This window comes from Bombus huntii, chromosome 18, assembly GCF_024542735.1.
Source record: "Bombus huntii isolate Logan2020A chromosome 18, iyBomHunt1.1, whole genome shotgun sequence".
NCBI classification, from domain to species: Eukaryota; Metazoa; Arthropoda; class Insecta; order Hymenoptera; family Apidae; genus Bombus; species Bombus huntii.
Genome location: NC_066255.1, coordinates 4768710 through 4787906, shown reverse-complemented (window position 1 = coordinate 4787906; position 19197 = coordinate 4768710). Strand labels below are relative to the sequence as shown.

The window sequence follows — 19197 nt, the reverse complement described above, 5'->3', positions numbered from 1 at the left end:
GTTTCAGATAGCTTTCAGCTATCTGCTACTATCGCATGAAGGAGGATCCTGAAAAGAAGGAAGCGAGGAAGAATCAACTTTTGAACGAAACAATACCATTTTACTTGACTAAATTCGACCAGATTATTGGCGAAAATGAAGGATATATCATTCCTTCTACCGTAAGATTTTTTATCCAAATTTAATGTTAAAATTTTTAGTCTTTGTGCAAACTGGGCCATGTTGTCCATAAAAAATTATTGAAACTTTGTTGCGACAAGACAGCTTTAATTGTTGAGAGCAGAGTGTATCTTTAAAATTCATTCCTGTTAGTTTATGTACAAATGAATTTGCCAAGATTTTCAGCTTTTAGATAATTATTCATGTATCTTCCTCATCAAGTTTGATAGAAATTATTACTATCGTAATCAAAGCAAAGATTAAGATATGTAAAATCATTTCTCTGGATATGACACTCTTGTTTAATGTGTGATAAATGATACCATTCGAAATATCATATTTATATAATATATAATGATACTTATAAGTGTAATCACTTAAGTACAGATATCTGAATTTTTCTCACTGTCACTGACATAGATACGTATTATCGTTCCTTAGATTACTTGACCAGTTTATTTCTTTCATCACTGTGTTATTATATAATAATAATAAATAGTCACATTAAATTAATGTAGTATGATTATGTTGTTTAATAATACGTGTTTCATTGCAAAATATTTAGCGATTGAAGGGCTCATAGGAAACATGAAAGTGAAAGAATACTAGAATCTAGAGTTTACGATTTCAATTTCTTTAACGAGATATTTATCATATTACACAATTCCTGTAAATGTATTTGTAATTATATCGCCGAAGAATTGTATTTAATTAAGCTATGAAGTTGTGGAATCGTGAGAAGGATTATTTTTATAGAACTGTCTAATTTCCATTCGACATTGATTCAGGATACACATTACTCTTTTTTACATAATACCAGTTTTGTCATTTTTAATTAATGAATACCTCCAAAGGTTGAAGTTTATAAAATTATCCATTAAATTCTGACAATAAAATAAAAATCCAAATTCTTCCTAAAAAGCTAGTGATCTTTAGTTAAGAGTTCGATTTTTCACATTTTTCAAGGTAAATTAAAAAAATTGTTTAATAGAGGAGGTACAAAATAAATGTATCCAAACCTTTTTTCAGACGACATGGGCGGACTTCGTGTTTGCAGCGGCACTTGAAAATTTCGAGTATATGTTTGGGGCATCAGCTTTGGATAAATATCCAGCTCTTCAAGCATTGAAGAAAAGGATTCATAGAATACCGGTTATTTCTGATTGGCTGATTAGGCGTCCATACACAAACAGTTAAAAAGCTAAAAACGTGTGGAAAAAAGATGACCAGTACACCAGTATATATATATGTACGCTGGCATCGCTATGTTGGTAAATGTTCGATGTTATACGTGTCGTAAAATGTAACAGTTCTATTTAAAAAAAAAAATTTCGTTTCTATGAGTACGTTAAAAGTTTAACTATAAAAAGTCTCATCTGAGCTGTGTTCCTTTATGTGAAGGTATTATTGTGTGTAATATTGTGAATTACGACTTTTCCTCTCCGATATTCGTGAATTGAATCACGATCAACTCAGCTTGAACTAAAATCCTAACTAAAATCGTCACCAACAAATCCGATGGTCCCGTGCGCTAGACACACCCATCCTTAGCTTTCCTCCGAGACAGCATCGTCTCCAGAGACAGTTCTGATTTTACATCCTTCGAACGGTTAATATCCTTCCACCGGGTAGGACACACCCACAGATCAGTCACTCATTCATCTCGTACATACGCACCAGCGTAACTGCCTTCGTTATAAGTTGTTGGAATAAACGGTGAAATATAACTTACTATACTGTGTCATATTCATTTAACCACCTCTTATCTTAACCGAAACAGGGGAACGACTACTTCGCGGCGTCGATTCACCGAATCGTAGCGAGAATTTACTTCTCTCGCTACTGCGACTGCGTCTTTCCGCGAACGGTCGTAACACATTGATCGACAGAAGTACTAAACTCTAATAACATAAATTTATATATTTTCTATTTCCCAGCCACCAGTTTTATTGATTTTTCTATCTTCTGTACTACTTTTATCCCTTTTATTTTTTCTTACATGAGATTATTGTAAATTTAATATCATTTGTTCGCAATATTTGTTATTTATCTTTCCTTGAATTTGAAATTTCGCGCTTCAATGTTGTGTGTTGTTCGACGTTTTATCGAACGATGTTTATCGAACTAGTTTATGAATACATACATAATCATTAAAGAATCTATAAACCTTACTAGTTTGTTTTTACTAAGTTTTGTTACAGAAAACATGTTCTCATAAATTTTCAACTTTAATTTATGGAAATTTATTAACCTTAAACTATAAAATCATTCAATGAGTCTTTCCGGATGTTTTTATGTAGTCATAATTTCACATGTCAGCACAGCTCCACCAATAGGATAAGAGTTACGTGGAAGCAACAGGGGGGAAGAAGAACATATATTGATCTAAAGGTTATTTTTGTCTCATTCAAGTTTCTGTTAACCGGCTTGGAAATTTCCTGTGCTTGTTTCGACTTTGAAGTCTTAAAAAAAAAATTGTAAGTAAATAGTATATATATAGTATATATATCCTGAGTCAAAGTTTCTCTTTGTAAATAATAAACCGTTTAAAAACTATATTTTGTATGTTTTTTCCTTATTCATAATTAAATAATAAATATGAAATACTTCTACAGAAAGCCGACATCCTTCAATTAACCGAACAGCAGATGATTTAAAAATTAGTAGTTGAAAGAAATAAATGTTATTACATGTTCATAATTGATCGATAAATTTAAGTATACAATTAGAAAATGTTTCTTCTTTATTGATAACTAAATAATACAGATAAGATACAAGATACTTGTACGAAAAGTCGGCGCGTCGTTCAATTAACGGAACAGCAGAGGATTTGAAAATTAGTAGTTGAAAGAAATAAATGTTATCATATGTTCATAATTGATCGATAAATTTAAGTATGCAATTAGAAAATGTTTCTTAAGTTTGGAAGAATATATAATCATGCTGAATGTTTTGTAGTTACGAAAGTTGTATACAAACATACATTGTACATACGACTAGTAATGGTACTAAATTACTGTTAGAGGGTCTTGGGTGTATAGAACCATATGGTTAAATTAATACTAGAGATAACGAATCGCGCGAATGTAATTAATATTTTGAAATGCGTTGTTTGCATTAATTGATAGTTTTCTTATAAGCTTTTTTATAAACAATTTCATTGCTATAGAAAAAAGATAAATGCCGGTAATATGTCTATCCTACTTAAATAGAAAGTGCAATATTTTGTTATAATATTTGGCGCAAGTTTATACATTATTACATCCAAAAATAATATTCTTTTTATATCTAAGCTATATTAAAATATAAAGATACAAATAGCTATGCGAGTAGTTAGTAGTTGATGCTTTTTACTTAAATTGTCTTATACTTCATAATTTGTAATAATATAATTCTTGTCATCAATGATTCTTTGTTTTTACTTTGTATATATTATACTTCCAGGAAGATGCCGCTCTCTAAATTGGCTTACTTCCCAATTACGGCATTGGCAGAACCAATCCGTTTTATCTTCAGCTATGCTAGGATTCCATTTGAAGATGAACGTATCAAAAAGGACGTCTGGCCAGAAATAAATCCCTGTAAGCTTAAAATTTAAAGAAATTCTGTTTCTTAAATCTCATCTTTCCTAATTTAACTAAAGTAGCTAAATAAAGTAGAACACAATTATGCAGAGTATAACAGAGATTATTGTTTACTCTCCATTGCTCTATAAGATATGTGGGAGAACAATAGGTATTGTTAAGGAGACAATGCCCTTTGTTTGCTGATAAATTATCAATAAATTAAATTATATCTTTCCAAAACAGATAACAGGAAGCTAGATATTTAAGAAGCATCATAATCTGTTTGTTCGATAGAATCTTTGATTCTATTAGTTGTATGTTTTTAGTGACTTCTTATGGCCAGCTTCTTCCTATGCTCGTAGTTGATAGAAGGAATGTTGCTCAGTCTAAAGCTATTTGCCGTTTCGTAGCCAAACAATATGACTTAGCTGGAAAGACTGACTGGGCAAATCTTCTTATTGATGCCGCTGTTGATACTATTCATGATATTCGTCATGGTGAGTATCCAGTGCTGTTTTGCATAAATCTTATGAGAATCTTGATAACAGATAGTACATATCTGTTCAGGTATTTATTAGTTGAAATCCGATTTAATATTTGATTTAATCGAACGATACACGTATGTCAACAATACAAGACAAAGGATTAAAAAGGATTGTAATTCTATCTTCAGTATCATTTAATTTTCGCACAACACTTTATTCAAATTAGTATAACATTAGCGAATAGTATTTAACTGACAACAAATTTTCAGAAATTGCCGCCTTCCACTATGAGGAGGACGAGAAGGTCAAAGCTGCAAAACGCAAGGCTGCTGAAGAGACGCTGCCGTTCATTTAAGAACGTTTGGACCAGCAAGTGAAGGAAAATGACGGCTACTTCTCCAATGGTACTCTCTCTTGGGCTGATTTAACATTCGTTGCTCTGCTCGATTATTTGAACTTTATGTACAAGTCTGATCTGATCGAGAATTACGAGAATCTGAAGCTGCTGGAGAAAAAGGTCCTCCTTCTGCCCAAGATCAAAATCTGTATTGAGAGACGCCCAGTTAGCGAATTCTAAACTTCACGATTGCTTATGGTTTTATAAGCGTTTAAAGATTGCGGTCTTAGTGAGAGAGAATGAAGAACGAATCGTGTTGATGGAAGTTTGTATGGAATATACTGATTGCTTTTAACATTCATTAGTTCCAGTTATTACCGATATTTTTGTCATTTAGTTAGGGTTTTCCCTTTAGATTACGTTGTGATAGAGAACTATTATTTGTGTATTCCTACAGAAACATACGAACTATATAAACTGTTGACACGATGTTGTGCTTTTGTATTATAGAGATAATAATAAAACCACCAAACAATCATTAATTATGTTTCTTATTATATTCATTAAGAATTGAAGATTACCTCCTTGGTGATCTTGATAATATCGTATTTTACAAATGTTGAACAAAAAAAAATGTATGATTATTTTATTCAATACGTTATGAGGGTTGCTTTAAAAAAAATACGAGTTACATATTTCTTTGAAAAAAGCATGATTTTTATCGATACAATAATGTTCTTCTGTTATCGCTTTAAAGTTGAGTACTTCGTTGATTACACGAGAGAACTCGCCTACAGCAAACAAGATACGACCGTGTGTAAAGTAATTAATCTGTTTGCTCGTTGCTAGCTACACATAAGGCTTGCGTAAAAAAAATATGCATTTCAGTTCAGGCGGAGAATTATGTAGGAAGTCATTTTGTCGATCAATAACTTAGTTAATAAAAGATCAAATTTTCATGTACATAAATGTAAGTAACGTTCAAGTATTAATCATTACATACAATTTTTGTATAATTCGATATCTTGGTCATTTACATCTTACAAATGATATATAGATAATATTTATGAGATACATTGGAGCTATCTTTTAGTTAACGCCATTTTTTCTTGTTTTCTTTGTACTTTTACTATTCTTCCAAAAATATCAAAGGATCGATGACTTCAAATTAAACTAGAATTGCTTTGGTATATTGTCAATCAATGGCTATTTGTATTCACATCTATATCAAAGGAAAACCGATTGCAAAATTAATTACCCTTGCAACTCCGCAATCTGAAACTATGTGTGATCGACCTTGAAGATGACAAATCTCAATGTTTGAAGTAGTACAAAAAGATGATAATTTAATTTCGCTTTATCAAACTGTACAAAATTTGTATACACATACAGAAAACAAACGGAGTTCAAACATTAATCAACATGAATTATCGGTTATTATTGCTGAGTAATTATTAGGATTAGAGTTTTGGAGTATCGATCGTATCGAGTTTTAACTATCGGTTTCCGCAATTTATTGTTTTTCTAAATTATGTCTAAATGGTATCAGTTTTTGAATATTTTATACTTTACACTCCAACATACTGACGTAAGCTATCGAAAATAATTGTAAATTATGCAATATCATTTTTTTTATATTTCATAATCTAAATTTCAATCTATCTTTTGTATTTAACATCCCTTTTTTATTGTTCGTGTTCCGTCTTGTACGTTCTTCAAAAAATCTTAATTTTTTTTGGATAAAATCTTGTGTGAATTTACAAAAAATACGATTCTTCGTTTAATTTTTTTCCCTTATTGTCTTTACATATTTGGAGTTTAAACGCGTTATAAGTACGTTTTTTTTTTTAACATGATTACGTAGAATTCTTATTCTGAATAAATTATTTGTTTCCGCTTCATAACTGTTTCTAAATTACAGTGCATTTAATCTTGAAATGCACAGTAACATTTTATACTTTTTACGTTCTAAGGAATTTTCAGGATCGGTTAAAAATTAAATTACAGTAATGGTAATACTCAATATTAATGTCAGACGTGGATACTTCACTGTTTTGTATAATAATTTGTTATCTTGGCATCGATCAATGTTACGTCGCCTAACACTCTACCTAGCCGAGGCCACACACCGCAGGCAATATGGCAACCAGATGTCTTCGGATACTCGCAGCGTATCTTCCATGATTTCAAGGACCCTCCATAAATCACATAGATTTCCTAGAAAAGGTCCTTCAAACAAAACAAACATCTGGTTCGGAGGAATTTCTAGAGACTATTGTCTACCACGGCTTAACAAGGGAAAGTCAGTTTTGTCACGTCCGCTGCAACTTTCCTCCCACTAACCACTTTCTCTCGAGGGCGGTTAAGACCCTTCGTTTAACCAATTAAAAACGAAGCCTATTCCCTCACTCTCCTAAATAACATCGGCACCAACAAATCCGATGGTCCCGTGCGCTAGACACACTCATCCTTAGCTCTCCTCCGAGACAGCATCGTCTTCCAAGAGTACTGTTTTTGCATCCTTCGAACGGTCAACATCCTTCGAGCGGGTATACACACCCGCAGATCACTCAGTCACTCATCTCGTACATACGCACCAGTGTAACTATCCTCGTTATAAGTTGTGGAATAAACGGTGAAATATAACTTACTACTGTGTCATATTCATATCAACCACCTCTGTTATCCTAACCGAAACAGGGGAACGACTACTTCGCGGCGTCGATTCACCGAATCGTAGCGAGAATTTACGCCTCTCGCTGACGCGCTTTCCTCGCGACCGCGTCTCTCCGCGAACGGTCGTAACAATCAAGGTATTTAATATACAAAGCGTACAGATTAATAAGAATTTTAATTAATCCTTCTTCTATAGTATTCACCGTTCTTTTCGAGCTCGTACCATTTCAAATAGACTTTCGGATAGATTTCAAAGATTTGTCTGTTCAAATAAAACGCGATCTTTTTTATTTCCCTATCAGTCGTTCCGTTACTGTTCCGTTGTTCCCAACAGATTGCAGATTCGTTTAAAAAACATTTGTAACGAAAAACAAACCCACTCGCAGAAATGTTATTCAATATCGCATTTATAACTTTCATAGACATCCTCCTCTCATTGCTATCATTGTAAACAGATTGAAACTTCGTTTGAAAACACTCGCGATTAAAAAAAAAAAAAGAAGAATTAATCTTAAACAATTTTATCTTGTGTTCCATTTATAATTTTCATAATTGTCTTCCCGACGTTGTATCATTTTAAATGGCTTTTTTCTATCCATCTATGTTGCAGCGAGATCAACGGTCCTAATTACTAAATTGCACGATGTGTTCATACAAATTCACTTTTTATGAACGCGATGAAACGAAATGAAACCTAAGTAGAGATTTGTTTTCTCATCAAGTATAACGAGTTTTATACTTTGGATAGATTGCCTCGTTGTGAGAAGGTCTTAATCGTTTATAATTGCGATTAAATAATTGCAATAAGTCATATTTTTAAGAAACGTTCTCACATGCTGTCACACACTCTAATTAGAAAAGGATCATGAAACATTCGGTTTATGATATTATTTGTTTGTAAATCTTCCTGCTTCCGGAAACTTTTTTAAATATGAAAATATTTATATACAAAATTAAATATTTTTTTCAATATCAACACTTCTTGCGTTTATGTTGTCCTAGTCAGAATTATATTATTTCGTGTATCCTGTTGCTTTTTATATGATAGTCCTCCCGTTGGCTGCGGATTCGTTATCAAGCCTGAGGCCCTCGTCACTAGTGTCACTGTCGACAATAAAGGTACCCCACCCGCGACCGGACGATGGAGAACTCCAACACGGAATCGCAATCTCCCGCGAGCCCTGCCCGGGAGGGCGCCTCGAGCTCGGGCTCGGAATGTGACTCGAGCTCGGATTCGGATTCAGACTCGACATCAGAAGTGGCATCCGAACACACGTTGTCGGCACGGGATCGTAAGAGTATCGTGCGCGCACTAAAGCGGTCGCTAGGGAAGAAGAAGAGGAAGAAGAAGAAGAAGAAGAAGAAGAAAGGACACCGGGCAACCTGGGTATCGCTACCGCGCTTCAACCCCGAAGCCGCGGACGCAGATCCAGCCGCCTGGTGCACAGCCGTCGGCCTGCTCATGAGGGACCACCGCCTGAAAAACAGCGCACTGTATTCTGCCCTAAACCGTGCCCTAGAGGGTCCGGCAGCGTATTGGCTTACGCAGATAATGAACGGCGACGAGCTCACCTGGCCAGATTTTAAGGAACAATTCGCCGCGCACTTCGGTGGCCAAGAAGTAGCAGCCGCGTCGCTAATCAAGGTAGCCGAGGAACTACCGCGGGACGGCGAAACACCAGGAGCGTACGGAAATCGTATCATCACCCTCCTGGAGTCGAAGTGGCGAAATTCAACCAGGGAAGAGGTACTCGCCGCCACCGCCCTCCATCTGCTGGGCTCGCGCGATGAACGTTTTAAACGACTAGCGCTCACGAGTGACATCACGTCGGTGAAACAATTCCAAAGAGAAATGAAGCCCTTCCTATACACGGAGTGGCCAACGCCCCCGTCGTGGAGGTCATTAGCGAGCTCCGGAAACAAACGAGGCAGGTCACCCGCCCCCTGGACCAGGTGTGGCCACTGCGGTATTTACGGACATCCGACATTCGAATGCCGCAAGAGGGCGAAGTGGGAACCGAAGAAGGACCCCCAACGCCCGGAGGAAAGCCGACCGGCTGCACCACCAAAAGCGTTGTGCTTTCACTGCCACATGCCGGGACACATCGCGTCTCGCTGTCCATCGCGGCGAGAAGAAAAACATTGCCCCGAGGACGAGCGCCGGGTCGATGCCTGCGTGGTGGAAGCCCCGACGGGTAGACTAAGCCAGCAGGCCACACACGAGGACGTGTATGTGTCAGGATGGCCGAGTCGGAGACGAAAGGACGCCGGGGCCCCTCTGGAACTTCAGGACAACACCCTAACCTTGCACCCTAGAGCCTAATATAGCCATAACGAAACAATCGCAAGTATCCAAACCGATAGCAATCGTACGTCGATCGGAGGATCGTGTGTACTGAGACACTCGACCGGAGTCTTGTTTCGGTGGCGTCGTTGGGATGACGAGCAGTCTTGCTAGAGAGCTGATCGGTGAAGGAAGTCGAGTGCTTTACGAGCAGGGAGTGGTGCATGTGTGAGTTAGAGCAAGGGAACCTGTCCTCCCGTTAGTCACGGATTCGTTATCAAGCCTGAGGCCCTCGTCACTAGTGTAACTATCGACAATAAAGGTACCCCACGCGCGACCGGACGATGGAGAACTTCAACGCAGAACCGCTACCTCCCGCGAGCCCTCCCCGGGAGGGCCCCCCGAGCTCGGACTCGGAGATTCAGACTCGACATATATATTACTATATATATTATACATACTATTATATCTATATAATATATGTATTTATGTCTATAAATATATGTATAAATATATCTATTTAAAAAAATAAAGTTGACCTTCATATATCGCCAATAATATCGCGTGCGTAAAAAGAAACTAATTACATTTAATTATTACATTTACATACATTTAACTATTATTACATACATTTACATACATTTAATTATTATTTTTTTCATAATTATATCTCGTTTGAAATATTTTTCGACATAATTAATTGTTTCAAAAACACATATTCCAGCCTTCTAAATGATTTATTTTGCGTATTATACGAATTATTCCATCTATAAATAAATTGTTCTCTATACACACAAACACGCACACAGTCTGTTAATTACACGAGTTAATTGTAACATTTTTCTCGATAAGTTGACAGAGCAAGGAAAATGAGCGACGAACCTACTTACAAACTAATCTACTTCAATGCCCGTGGTCGTGCCGAACATATACGGTACATATTTGCATATACTGGCATCGAGTATACCGACGAGAGGATCCCCGAAGAACTCTGGCCTGAATACAAGGCTTGTAAGCGTGAAGAATCGATTTTTACTTTCATCGTTCAACTCTCAGATATCTACCATTTACTCAAACTTTTCTGTATATAAAACTTTCGTTTCACGTGCAGGCTAAACTTACTTAAAGTAAAATTTCATACGGAATAAAGTCGAACTTTTCATTAAGTTTTGCTTCCGTAATATCGTGTTTATCGAATACCAACTTAATTCACTTACGATTCTCGAATTTTTGTGTTGCAATCTTTATTGTTTTCAATGAATCGAAGCATTTCGAATATTTTGAGAAAACCGTAAATAGGTGACTTAAAATAGGAACACAAAAATACTTCTACGTTTCTCGTTAAATTAAAAACTTTTTAGGACTTGTCGGAAAAAAAGGATAAAAAATTGAAATCAGTTCGGAAATGAACAAGAACATAGCTAAAAAGTCGAAAGAACAAAGCAGACATAAAATTCGATCTTCTGTTGCGACATTTCTATCGTAAATGGTATAATAAAAGTTTTACGCAGCATAGTCTTCGATATAATCTTATATGTCGCTTGCAAATAGAGAAACAAAAAATCAACGTAAGTCTGTAAATCAATCCTGTCGGTGTAAAACACAAAATTACGTTCGCAAGAGACATTCGATTTGTATTCCTTGCATTTCAATTTTCATTACAAGAACCGTGTACATTTTCTAATATTTTTTCCGTGTCTGGTATTATGCGACGTGAATTTTTTATTCGCAGTTGTAAGTCCACTATCATTGCATAAGGTCTTCCCGCAAAACGATACTGATCGTTCCTCGTACATTCAGTACACCGCATCAGACAGATTCGTTCCTTTCCGTGAGAATTACAAATTTTATACTCGATCTTTTATCCTTGATTTTAAAAACTTTAGGTTCTTCTCAACAGTCAAAAACACGCGATACCCTGTCCATCGTAATCATAAGAAAAGAAAAAAAGGAGAAAGAAGACATTTCTGTATTTCTTTACTAGGCCATGTTGATTAAAACCGAAATGATTTCGATTCATCTATTCACAAGAACGCAACGGCCTCGGAAGCTGTGTTGTGATTTCCTATCGATCGTTTCCCTCTACACAGTGTTCATATGAGCCATGTTTGTTCTTAGCAATGCCTTATAAAAAGCTGCCTGTGCTGGAGATAGACGGGAAACCGGTAGCGCAGAGTAACGCTGTGGCGCGATACTTGGCGAGGAAGTACGATCTAATGGGAAAGGACGAATGGGATGCGATGATATGCGACGTGCTTGTCACGTAATTTTTGGGTTGGTCGGTGAAAATAAAAATATAGTTGAGTCGTAACACCACTATTTACTTGGTTTTAATCAACCTTTATTATGAATTCAGCAATCACAATGTAACACGCACTGAATTAACATAAATCACAATTCACTCCAACCACGTTATGTAAGACTTAGTTACAACAATACATTAACTACGCGCCTTATAAGAGTAGAGACCGACATAGATATGTTGACTATTCTAAGGATACAGAATAAGTGAAGTTTTACTGACGATACTGTGTCTGAGGAAAGCTAGGGGTGGGTGTGTCTAAGGACACGGGACTATCGGATTTGTTGATGACAATTTTGGTTAAGGAAGTGAGGGCAGTAGATACCATCTCCGATTGGATAATAGGACGGTTGGTGGACCAGGAACGGTTTTAGCCGCCCTCGCGAGAAAGTTGCCAACGGAACATACCAGATGTGGAGGAAACCAACTTTCTAAGCTAACACGTGGTAGACAATAAACGTAAAGGGAAATTTAAGACAGGAAATACTCGCTTGGTCCGAAGGACCTTAACTATAAAAATGCCAAGGCCCCCCTGGTGGGCACTTAAGACTATTGAGGGTGCGCTCCAAGGATATGCAGACATCTGGGTGCCATCCTGTCCGTGGTGTGTGGCCTGGTCTCTGATATGAATTGACGTTACATACCCCCCTTCTTAGATTGATTTTGGTCCTCCAAAATCTCAGTGTTTCTGCGGATTATCTCTAGGTCAATTGGCTTTTCCGGTAAGGTTGCTGTTTGCGTGTTGCCTAAGTATATTATAGTTATGAAGCCCGTCCTGGAAAATAAGGTTTTAACCGGTTTCCATTAATTTTCTTGATATTACCTTCTATTAAAACCTCATAATACGGTGTTTTAACTCTCTCAATGGTGTAGGGTCCTAGCCACTCTATGTCTAATTTATGCTCTTTGTGGTCGTTGTGTATTAAGACTCTATCCCCTTCTTTAAATATTGACTGGGGTTTTATTATTCGTCGTCTCTGATCTCTTTGATATCTTTGTTTACTCCTAATCAATTGGTCGCGAGCTTTCGAAAGTCTAGAATCCCATTCTCGTTTTCTGAATGCTACTTCGTCCGCGTAAGTGCGTTGTGGATTTCGTGAAATGGTCGAGGGTAAGTTGGCTTTGTGTCCGAATGTCAATTCAAAAGGTGTATAACCGGTCGAGTCGTGTATCATCGTATTGTAGGCTAGGCATATAAAATTTAAATGTTCGTCCCATTCTTCCCCTGAGTCCCTTTGAATACACTTTAGCATATCTGCTATTACAGCGTGAGTTCGCTCTAATGATCCATTACTTTGGGGGTGGAAGCTAGTAGTTTTAATGTGTTTTATTTTGAAGGCTTCTTCGTATTTTTGCATTAAGCTACTAATAAAATTTTGTCCTCTGTCTGTCAGTATTTTCTTAGGCGCTGAGAATATGTATATGTAATGGTCTAACAGGGAATTCCAAATAGTTTCTGTTTGTTGGTTTTTTATAGGAACAAGGATAAGGTATTTTGTGAGTTCATCGTGAATGGAGAGTATAAAGGAATTGCCTCGTTTCGTTTTCTTCAATGGTCCTAGTATATCCATGGCTATCTTGTCATTGGGTTCCAATGGTGTGTCGGTTATACATGGTTCTTCTTTGGGTCGAATCCTAGTCATTTTTGCGGTTTGACAGGTCTCACAAGTTTCTATTCTGGTTTTTATTCTGTCCATAAGGTGTGGGATACTATATTTGTCTCTGATTCTGTCGTACGTCTTTTGTATCCCGGGATGTCCTATCAAGTCATGATTTTCTTTCAGTATTTGTTCTATCTCTTCGTCACTTAAGCTCTGTATTGGCTCGTAAGCAAACTCTATGTCGTCGCGTTGGTCATTGAAAAACAAAAGAAGTCTCTTTATGTGTGCTTTGTCTTGTGCGTTTAAGTTGTTGTCTCCTATCCCTATCTTTCTATTTGTTTTGAGTACGTTTGATATTTTCTGTAACCATGCGGTTTCGTCATATGGACCTAGATATGTTTTTGTTAATTGGAAAAAGTTGTCTTTGTTAGGTGTTAGTTTTAATAATTTTGGTATTTCTTCTGATTTTTCCCAGTCTTTGAATTGTTTTAATAAAACGTCAGTTTGTGTTATCGCGTGTACTCTGGATAGGGCGTCAGCGACCGCGTTTTCCTTTCCTTTTACGTACTCTATGTCATACTCGTATTCCTCTAATCTTAATCTCCATCGGATCAGTCGGCTTGAGGGGTCCTTACAGTTGTGTAGCCATTTAAGGGCTTGGTGGTCTGTTTGAATTTGGAATTTACGGCCTAATAAATATTGTCTCAGTCTTTTAACTGCCCAAACGATAGCTAATAATTCTTTTTCCGTCGTTGTATAATTTCGTTCAGGAGGGTTTAATGTTCTCGAAATGAAGCAACAAGGGTGTCCGTCTTGTGAAAGGATCCCTCCTAAACCTTCGTTACTGGCGTCCGTTGTCAACGTAAATGTTTTTGTGTAGTCGGGATATTTTAGTACCGGTGCTTGGCATAATCTTTCTTTTAACGTATCGAAGCTGAGTTGTGTTCTGTCGGTCCAGTGGAATGGCGTGTCCTTTTTCGTGAGGTCCGTAAGGGGTTTTGCTAGCTTTGAAAAGTTACGAATAAATTTTCTGTAATAACCTGCTAGCCCGAGGAAAGATTTTACTTCTGTTGGGTTCTTAGGTTGTCTAAAGTTTTTTACTGCTTCTATTTTCTTCGGATTGGGTTTTACTCCCTCGCTTGTTACGGTATGTCCGAGGTATTCTAATTCGGACTTTAAAAATTCGCACTTATCTGGCTGTAGTTTCAGCCCCAATTCCCTAAGTCTTTGTAAAACGATAGCTAGGTTTTGGTTGTGTTCTTCTATCGATTGACCAAAAATAATAATATCGTCCAAATATGCAAAGCAATGTTTATTAATAAGTCCGCGAAGCGCAGTGTCCATCATTCTTTGAAATGTCGCTGGCGCGTTTTTGAGTCCAAACGGCATTCGATTATAATGGTAATGTCCTTGTGGTGTGCTAAATGCAGTGTACTTCTTTGATTTGGGATCCATAGGAATTTGGTGGAATCCCGAGGATAAGTCTAGGGCGGAAAAGAATTTTGCGTTTCCTAACTGCGATATTATGTCATCTATGTCGGGTAGTGGATATGCGTCTTGGTCCGTAAGTTCGTTAATTTTTCTGAAGTCAGTTACAATTCTCCATTTCTGTTTTCCCGAGGCGTCCTGTTTCTTTGGTACAACCCATACTGGGGAATTATATGGAGAGTCGGAAGGTTCTATAATGTTTTTCCTAAGCATTTCGTCCATCTGTCGCCTAATTTCTGTTTTGTGGCATTCAGGGGGTCGGTAGGATTTAGTGTTTATGATTTTGTTCTCTTTTAGGGTAATTGTATGTTTAGCAAGTGAAGTGCACGGTAAGAGTTCTGTTTCGAGATTGAAGACGTCCAAATAGTAAAGTAATATCTTTTCAATTGGTTCTCTGAGAGCCTTTTCTATATGTGAAAGTCTAACTAGATCTCTGAATGTAGAAATTTGATTGTAGGTGTTGGAATTTTCGATGCAATTAGTGATTTTTAAGTTGGACTCACCACCATTGATAAAGCATACTGGAGTCGGTTTTTCTTCTAGGTACACTGTCTTTGATATGGCTTGCCCAGGTGATATGGTCGTTGCCGGTTGTAACAAAATAGTATTATTATTTAGTTTTAATCTGTTGTTGGAAAGATTGAATTTAAACTGTCGTAATGCGGGGAAACCTAATATTCCATCTTCTATTAGCGGAAAATCATCATCTATTATATGAAAGTCTATCTTTTTGTCAAACAGATCTATAATAACGCGTTCGGAAGTTTCGAATTCAGAGTGTCCCATTGTGAATTTCTTCACAGGTACCGGTTCTGTTCTTGCTGTCCATTTTCGCTTGAGCAGGTTGATTCCTGCCCCTGAGTCGACAAGAAATGTTCGTTTCGGTTGTCCGGCTGGTCCAAGGAGCACTGTGGGTAGTTCTCCTGTAGTTGCATTGATCCTGATTCTTTCGTTTCCATCTGGACGAAGTTGATTGGGGGTGCTCGTTGTTGTAGGCCTGGTGTTCGAAAATTTGGACATTGGTTTGATCTGTGTCCAAAGCGTTTGCACTTGAAACATTGTATCTGGGCTCGTTCTTCTAACGGTGCTCGTCGAAAGGCCGTTTTAGGTTGTTGGGCGAAACCATTTTGAATCGCTCTGGGCGGTGTGGACGTGAAATTTGCTACTGGTCGTGGTCGATTATCGGGGCGAATGGTCCGTTCCTTACGGGTTCTGTGCTCATGAAAGTATCTTTCGATTTCGATGGCGCGTTTCTCGGCTTCAATAAAATTCTGCGGCGGAGTGGTCAGTAGTATTTGTCCTATTTCTAATTTTAATCCGCGAACAAAGTCCGTTATCGAGTCTTTCAAGATTCTGTCGCTCACGGCGCGTCTGTTCATTTCATCTGGGTATTCATTAGTAATGCTGTGCTGTAATTCATTGTAGGCTCGTCTAAACCGAATAATATAGCTCTGTACGCCTTCACTAAACCCTTGTCTAGTGTCTCGTAATTGATCCTGGTTTTCACGGACCGAGGTTCGAGTCGCTAAGTTCTGTTGTAATGCTTGGTATAAATGTGCGTATTCTGAAATGTGCACACTACGTATTGCCATAGCTGCTTTTCCCGAAATTCTCTCAGTCTTAATCATTCTTAGCAGTAAGTACTGTTCGCTGCACATTACCCTCATCTCTTCGACTTCTCTAACGAATTCTTCCACTCCTATATCATCTTCGCCGTTGAGTGATGATATACATCTTATTACATCTGTAGCTTTAAGCTCTGGTTGCGTAGAACGTTGGAGGAACGCTCTGCCCTCGGGTGATTGGGGTGGCTGAGTCATTGGAGGGGGTTCTCGGAAGACTGATTGATCCGTAGTGGTGGGGCTTATTTCATCTATAGTTATCAGGGAGCTGGCTTCTGATCCGTTTCTCATTTGCATGTTTGCTAACTTATCGCTTATTCGTGCGATCTCTGCTTCGAGTCGGTTAAATCGTTGCGTGGAACTCTTGCTCTCTTTCTGCCATGCGTCTATTATAGCTCTAACTGTTGGGTCTATCCCACTACTAGTTAAAGCGGCGTCAACCATTTCGGTATTACTTTCTTGTGGCGTTGCCATTGTTATACTACTTGTACTGTCTGTGCTATTTGACAAAAGAGTTCAGCGTTCGCTCACCTTGATCGTTTACCCCGTAGGAAAGGTGCCGTTGCGGTGTTCCTTTGTCGAAACGTCAGAGGTGTCTGCTCTGTTGCAGTGGTCCGTTGATCCTCAATCTTCGAAGTTGACCGTAGCCCGAAATGCGTAATTTCGTTTTCTCGAAGCTGATGGATCCGGGCACGGATCACCAAAATGTCACGTAATTTTTGGGTTGGTCGGTGAAAATAAAATATAGTTGAGTCGTAACACCACTATTTACTTGGTTTTAATCAACCTTTATTATGAATTCAGCAATCACAATGTAACACGCACTGAATTAACATAAATCACAATTCACTCCAACCACGTTATGTAAGACTTAGTTACAACAATACATTAACTACGCGCCTTATAAGAGTAGAGACCGACATAGATATGTTGACTATTCTAAGGATACAGAATAAGTGAAGTTTTACTGACGATACTGTGTCTGAGGAAAGCTAGGGGTGGGTGTGTCTAAGGACACGGGACTATCGGATTTGTTGATGACAATTTTGGTTAAGGAAGTGAGGGCAGTAGACACCATCTCCGATTGGATAATAGGACGGTTGGTGGACCAGGAAGGGTTTTAGCCGCCCTCGCGAGAAAGTTGCCAACGGAACATACCAGATGTGGAGGAAACCAACTTTCTAAGCTAACACGTGGTAGACAATAAACGTAAAGGGAAATTTAAGACAGGAAATACTCGCTTGGTCCGAAGGACCTTAACTATAAAAATGCCAAGGCCCCCTGGTGGGCACTTAAGACTATTGAGGGTGCGCGCCAAGGATATGCAGACATCTGGGTGCTATTCTGTCTGTGGTGTGTGGCCTGGTCTCTGATATGAATTGACGTTACAACAGCATCGTCTCCAGAGACAGTTCTGATTTTACATCCTTCGAACGGTCAATATCCTTCCACCGGGTAGGACACACCCACAGATGAGTCACTCATTCATCTCGTACATACGCACCAGCGTAACAGCCTTTGTTATAAGTTGTTGGAATAAACGGTGAAATATAACAAACAACACTGTGTCATATTCATTTAACCTCCTCTTATCTTAACCGAAACAGGGGAACGACTACTTCGCGGCGTCGATTCACCGAATCGTAGCGAGAATTTACGCCTCTCGCTACTGCGACTGCGTCTCTCCGCGAACGGTCGTAACACATTGATCGACAGAAGTACTAAACTCTAATAACATAAATTTATATATTTTCTATTTCCGAGCCACCAGTTTTATAGATTTTTCTATCTTCTGTACTACTTTTATCCCTTTTATTTTTTCTTACATGAGATTATTGTAAATTTAATATCATTTGTTCGCAATATTTGTTATTTATCTTTCCTTGAATTTGAAATTTCGCGCTTCAATGTTGTGTTGTTCGACGTTTTATCGAACGATGTTTATCGAACTAGTTTATGAATACATACATAATCATTAAAGAATCTATAAACCTTACTAGTTTGTTTTTACTAAGTTTTGTTACAGAAAACATGTTCTCATAAATTTTCAACTTTAATTTATGGAAATTTATTAACCTTAAACTATAAAATCATTCAATGAGTCTTTCCGGATATTTTTATGTAGTCATAATTTCACATATCAGCACAGCTCCACCAATAGGATAAGAGTTACGTGGAAGCAACAGAGGGGAAGAAGAACATATAGAGATCTAAAGGTTATTTTTGTCTCATTCAAGTTTCTGTTAACCGGCTTGGAAATTTCCTGTGCTTGTTTCGACTTTGAAGTCTTAAAAAAAAAATTGTAAGTAAATACTATATATATAGTATATATATCCTGAGTCAAAGTTTCTCTTTATAAATAATAAACCGTTTAAAAACTATATTTTGTATGTTTTTTCCTTATTCATAATTAAATAATAAATATGAAATACTTCTACAGAAAGCCGACATCCTTCAGTTAACCGAACAGCAGATGATTTAAAAATTAGTAGTTGAAAGAAATAAATGTTATTACATGTTCATAATTGATCGATAAATTTTCGAAATACGACATATATGATATTTTCATGCTTCAATTTACGATCAAAGGATATTCAGAGTCGCAACTTTTTATCGAATCGAAACTCCCAAGCTGCATGTTTCACGCAGAGGAAATGGGAGAAAGAGTTACATAAAC

The 19197-nt window shown here is 37.5% G+C and overlaps 5 protein-coding genes across 18 annotated transcripts in view; all 5 read left to right on the top strand.

The window, feature by feature from the left end:
- Positions 1-9740, top strand: part of LOC126875500 (uncharacterized) — a 555738-nt gene extending 545998 nt beyond the window's left edge. For all 14 annotated transcript variants that reach the window (XM_050638471.1, XM_050638470.1, XM_050638472.1 and 11 more), the window contains one exon: positions 7834-9740. In XM_050638471.1, the coding sequence (XP_050494428.1) occupies positions 8365-9546 (1182 nt within the window). In that variant the 5' untranslated portion in view covers positions 7834-8364 and the 3' untranslated portion in view covers positions 9547-9740. The remainder of the gene's footprint in view (positions 1-7833) is intronic.
- Positions 1-19197, top strand: part of LOC126875518 (glutathione S-transferase-like) — a 108417-nt gene that overhangs the window by 248 nt on the left and 88972 nt on the right. The gene's annotated exons all lie outside the window — the stretch shown is intronic.
- LOC126875520 (glutathione S-transferase-like) lies at positions 7-1905 on the top strand. Its single transcript, XM_050638498.1, has 2 exons — positions 7-161; positions 1189-1905. Exons 1-2 carry the CDS (start codon positions 36-38, stop codon positions 1354-1356), a joined length of 294 nt encoding a protein of 97 aa, XP_050494455.1. The 5' UTR covers positions 7-35; the 3' UTR covers positions 1357-1905.
- LOC126875431 (glutathione S-transferase-like) lies at positions 3608-4565 on the top strand. Its single transcript, XM_050638345.1, has 3 exons — positions 3608-3740; positions 4052-4222; positions 4480-4565. The coding sequence occupies exons 1-3, from the start codon at positions 3608-3610 to the stop codon at positions 4563-4565; spliced, it is 390 nt and encodes a 129-aa protein (XP_050494302.1).
- LOC126875430 (hematopoietic prostaglandin D synthase-like) lies at positions 10074-11774 on the top strand. Its single transcript, XM_050638344.1, has 2 exons — positions 10074-10518; positions 11626-11774. Exons 1-2 carry the CDS (start codon positions 10377-10379, stop codon positions 11772-11774), a joined length of 291 nt encoding a protein of 96 aa, XP_050494301.1. The 5' UTR covers positions 10074-10376.

Coding starts and splice junctions, on each gene's coding strand:
- LOC126875520 (XM_050638498.1), top strand. CDS start 36: ATGAAGGAGGATCCTGAAAAGAAGGAAGCGAGGAAGAATCAACTTTTG. Junction 162..1,188: donor GATATATCATTCCTTCTACC/GTAAGATTTTTT, acceptor ACCTTTTTTCAG/ACGACATGGGCGGACTTCGT.
- LOC126875431 (XM_050638345.1), top strand. CDS start 3,608: ATGCCGCTCTCTAAATTGGCTTACTTCCCAATTACGGCATTGGCAGAA. Junction 3,741..4,051: donor CTGGCCAGAAATAAATCCCT/GTAAGCTTAAAA, acceptor GTATGTTTTTAG/TGACTTCTTATGGCCAGCTT. Junction 4,223..4,479: donor TATTCATGATATTCGTCATG/GTGAGTATCCAG, acceptor ACAAATTTTCAG/AAATTGCCGCCTTCCACTAT.
- LOC126875430 (XM_050638344.1), top strand. CDS start 10,377: ATGAGCGACGAACCTACTTACAAACTAATCTACTTCAATGCCCGTGGT. Junction 10,519..11,625: donor CTGGCCTGAATACAAGGCTT/GTAAGCGTGAAG, acceptor GTTTGTTCTTAG/CAATGCCTTATAAAAAGCTG.